The 4,869-nt window shown below is 41.5% G+C and overlaps 1 protein-coding gene across 1 annotated transcript; it reads right to left on the reverse strand.

Annotated features, from left to right (window-relative positions):
- Positions 1 to 247: 247 nt before the first annotated feature.
- Positions 248 to 4,797, reverse strand: PSMA4 (proteasome subunit alpha 4). The gene is made up of 7 exons (XM_014944658.1): positions 4,641 to 4,797; positions 3,578 to 3,740; positions 2,671 to 2,748; positions 2,356 to 2,444; positions 1,411 to 1,541; positions 1,087 to 1,210; positions 248 to 658 (listed from the first exon to the last, which is right to left on the reverse strand). The coding sequence occupies exons 2-7, from the start codon at positions 3,712 to 3,714 to the stop codon at positions 504 to 506; spliced, it is 714 nt and encodes a 237-aa protein (XP_014800144.1). The 5' UTR covers positions 3,715 to 3,740; positions 4,641 to 4,797; the 3' UTR covers positions 248 to 503.
- Positions 4,798 to 4,869: the final 72 nt, after the last annotated feature.

Below are 4,869 nucleotides of genomic sequence, written 5' to 3' on the forward strand. Positions count from 1 at the left end.
ATAGGCCAAAATTAAACTTGGCATGCCAGCACACTTTAATTCTGAATTTGTGAAGTGTTTTTTCAAACTTAGGAGCCCTTTTCACTACTTTAAAAGCAAAGCCCACACACACACACACAATTCTAACAATTCTAACACCATATTTGTTCTTTACCAACTAGCATATACCTTGTTCTAATGGTTTAAAGCGATTAAATCCCTCAAACTTGTGCATATCCAGGCATTACTGAGGAAATAAAGACACCCATCACTATTCTTCTTAAATTTTATTCCATAATAAAAAATAGAAGATGAAAGAAATAGAGTGTTCAAGAATTAAAGCAATTATTGGTTGATGTAAGGAGCAGTAAACTAATTATCTGAATGATGATTAAGGACCTGGTTCATCAAAAGTAATTCTGGGTCCTCCATGGCGTGTTTGTAGGCTTCTGCAGAACAGAAATCCAGACTATCTTTTATTGAAGCAGGTCCTATATTATCTACAGAACACTTGATTTCATACTCTATTTATCCTTCTCTTTTTGTTCTTTTTCCTTCTTTTCACGTTCAGCTTTTGCTTCCTCCTCCTCATGTTGTTTAATCAACTGTTCCACCTCCTTTTGCTTCAGAACCCTTATTACTGTCTTTCCGTTCTCTCTTGTCAGTGTTGCAATTTCAACTGAAACATATGGAACAGACAGCGGCGTTACATTTTGTCCTTTAGGCAGAGCAATCATCAGAAGGGTAAGATCTGTGGTGACACCTGACACTGAAGCAGCAGGCTCTTGTCCTGCCTCTACAGAGAGGCCTGACTGGTGAGCCAGACGGCAGCCGTCCTCTCCAGCAGCGTGCACCAGCGCGGCAGGACCTCTCCAGTGACTCTTCCACCAGACACACAGCCATCCCTACACCCCTGCAGCTGACCCAGGTGGGTCATCCTCAACCAAACCATCCACATGCCTCTTAGAGAGGCTAAGGCTGAGAGCTGCTGCGTCTTCTAAAAATGCTTTTCACATCACAACTAAAAATTCAGTAAAACGTATATACATTCCCCACTTTTTCTTTTTTCCAGCAAAGGGTGTTATCCCGTATTAGCAAACTGCTTACCTTTCTCTGCAGAGAGTTTGCTGACATCCATGGTTTTGTTTAGAACCTTAATGGCTAATGCAAGCGCAGTCTTTAAGGTCATTTCTCCTTCTTTGTAGTCTTGCTTTAGCATTGACACAGCTGCCTATAAATGTCACAGAAATTAAAATTATATCTTTGGGCAATCAACCGAACAGTTGCTTTTTGCCAGCCAGTATCAATACATGATTAAGAGCAATGCTTCAACCTATTTCTGCTCTGTACTAATAATCAACAACTCAGTTTAATTAGTACAGTGCAATTTACACTTTCTTTCACTTTGAGAGGTAAAAAACCAGAACTTACAGCACTATTATTCCCAATGCATGTAGCTTTCCACCCTCCATAATTTCCACTAGGATCACTTTGATACAGCTGAAATCCATAGTGCTTATCCCAGCCAATATACAGCAGTGAAACACCAAAAGGACGTTTTCCTGTTGAAAAAAAAAAAGCAATTAGCAATCTAAATTTAGTAACAAGATTGGTCATGAGTGACAATTATTTTCTTTGATTTCCTTTTTCAAATCTCTTCCTGTGAACTAGGATTTAACAGACCATTCTGCACTTCTGTTGCTTGAGATAAGCACGCCAACATTTCTTTGTTGGGGGGATGACAGCAGAGGTTTATTTCATTTAACCCTAAGAGCAGCTCATTTCTGTCTCCACAAATTGTAATTTATCATCTCAGGACTTTAAAATCAAAACTTAGTATTTAAAGTGCGTAGCTTAGCTGTTAAAGCACATAACTTAACAGTGTCAAAAACCAGGTACGTAAAAAGGTCATTCTTTCACACCACATATATGTAAAATACCAGAACCATCAGTTCACATACTAAGGTGCACTATTTACAACATTTTCTAACACGTTGCTTGATCCACAGAAATATCGTTTTTCAAGTGCTACAATATTGATCCCCCTCCATATAGTCTGAATTGTGATTCATTGTGCCATTACTCTGGATGGGCCCAAAATAGCAAACAATTCTCTGCTGGTCTTTTGGAGAATTCCCTCAAAGTGTTCTGTGCGATAGGCTGGAACCTCCGCCATCCATTTCTCAACCCCTAAGGAGGAGCACCTTCAGTAGCAAAACTACTCATTCCGCCCTTAAATTTGGCTATTGTTTTTCCCAGTATAACTTGTGACAGAAGAATTTGGTAGAACTGTCCAGAGACTTGGATGCTTCCCATTATGTAATAGATTCATTCTTTAGATATTTGAAAGCACAATGGTTCATCACACTCCGTTACCTCCAAACTGCGTATAAGCCTGCTTGATGTCACACAGTGCTGTTACCAGTTGCTCACAAGGAATGGGCTCTTGATACTGTAACAAATACCTAATATGAAGGAGAAAACAACAGTTTTTAAAACTTGATTTGCTGACAGTATCCTGTACCATATTTAACAAGAAACAAGCTCCTAAATTAGAGCCTCTTTGATCTAACTGCTTTACTTCAGTCTACTTCCGCTGTCCTAAACATGTTTGTTTTGATTAAATACATCAACGGAACTGAATCTGACATCACAGGCGAGTGAAACCACGTTAAGTGCGAGCAGACCTACCTCTGTGCAATCAGTCTCAGCTCGTTTGTGAGAACATTGGCATCTGAAGTTATTCCTGCAACGCTGCAAGCCATATCCCTGCAACAGAAGCACAGCAATTAACAGAATTCCTATCAGTCACCAACAAATAGTCACATCTTCATACAGCAGCTCAAGAACACGTACTGTTGGGCCTTTCCGATCATAACTAGCTGCTGTATAAAAGAGGTTTATCGGCTCCTGCCTTTAGGGTTCCTACAGTTCCAGCTGTTTGCAAGGTCAACACAGAACGGGAGGTGACAGGACGTCAGGCTGTTTGTTTGCACCCTCTGGCAAGGATGAAGCTCCACCACCTTTATAGGCAAGAGAGCATAATCCCTAACACTCTCCCTCTGACACCACAAATTCAACTTCCAGAGAGCTAAAAAGGAAGTCGTAATATGGAGATATATCATCTCTGCTACTATTGTGGCAAAGAAACCTAAGGTATGTTCTACCTAATTATCTTGTTGTCTTTAAATCACAGAAGAAAAAAAAAGACTTAGAAGAGGATGCTGAGCTCAAATAGTAGGGGGAGGGCTGTTGTATGCATCCTGTATGCTGCGCCACTAAATGGTATTTTGCAAAACTGAGAATTCCCAATTTTCCTAAGTGCTGCAATAACATTACCTTGTATGGGGAAGTACCAACAGACAGGCTATTCCACCTAGAAAATTATCTTAAACATTGGGAAAAAGCAACACTCGTACTTTGAAAGAACTACTGAAACAAACAATGCCAAAATAAGTCATACCTGTCTAGGCCACTGAGCAAAAAGAATACTAACACTTTAAATAAAATAAAACCAGGTTCAGTGCTAAAACGTCTGAAGAATAGTAGTTTTGTTACCAATAACATCACTGGACATATGATCATCTTTTCAACTTACTCATTAAGTTTGTATATTTTCTCTGAGAAAAACACTTCATCGAGCAGCTTGTGAATGTTGCGTCTCTCTGCTGCCAGCAGAACGCCGTCGTTTGCTAGGATTCCCAGGCAAGTACCTGCGTGTCCGATGGCTTCCATCGCGTACTCAACCTGGTACAAGCGCCCTAGGAAAGGATTTGAAGTAGTAACAGCAACAAAGTGACACTGAACAAGACCAAGTACACCAGGTGACTTAAATTTGGAAGACTCTGACAGATGCTTATTGGCCAACCCAGTCTTACTTCTTCAGTTTATTTCCAGTTGGTAGTAAATTAATTGGTTGAAAAGGAGGAAGGAGTCAGGGAAAGAAAATCCATGGATCTGATAAGGTAATACAGGACATAGCCAATGTGGGGAAAAAACCCACAACATTTTACATAAAGAACTCTTAAGTATCTACAGAACTCTTTGTTGCAGTAGAATGAGCCAGATTTCAATAATCAAATAAAATATTTGATACTAAAGTGCATTCCACATTAAAAAAAAAACAGGGAAAGATGGCTGGCAGGCCCTTGTTTCAGCAGGGGTAAGGAGAGGAGAGCTGTGATCGCAGCAGCGGGACACCATGTCCTCTCGGGGGGAGGAGCAGTGACAAAACCCACCCAAGAGCCACACTCAAACAAAAGAGAAACGGTGACCATTTGCTCAAGTTATTTCAAGTTGCAGCAGCGGGACACCATGTCTTCTGGGGGGGAGGAGCATCACGAGCCACACTCAAACAAAAGAGAAACGGTGACCATTTGCTCAAGTTATTTCAAAACATGGCAGGTGGCACTACCCACTAATGGGCTGCAGTCTCATTAGTGACTGAATTAGAATGAATTTGGGAGTCTCCACGTTGGACCCTTGGTGCCCTTACAGAATTAGGAGCTACTCCTAGGGGGTAAACATGATTCCTGTAAATTGTATATGGATAGAAACACCCTATAAACAACTAACCTCTATACAAGTCGTTTGTTATTTAGCTTTGAGAAGCTGGATAGAACAGTTAAGAGTTTACTTGAAAGTACAGAGTTAAAAAATACCTTCTGGAGAGAATATGGTGGTTCTGGAGTCATATCTTCGAGACTGGAAAAAGCAACAGCTCGTTAAAGATCAGCGTTCCCTCTCGTCAGACACCGACGTTCCACAGGGAGCGATGCCCTGAGCCGCGCGGAAACCCCGCTCCCCGAGTGACCCCACTCGGGCACCCGGGGGAGAAGGGATCGCGCCGCCCTCACACACCGGGCCCGGCCACTGGGCCCCCGCCGTGCT

The sequence above is a fragment of the Calidris pugnax genome, unplaced genomic scaffold (assembly GCF_001431845.1).
Source record: "Calidris pugnax isolate Ruff unplaced genomic scaffold, ASM143184v1 scaffold70, whole genome shotgun sequence".
In the NCBI taxonomy this organism is placed as follows: Eukaryota; Metazoa; Chordata; class Aves; order Charadriiformes; family Scolopacidae; genus Calidris; species Calidris pugnax.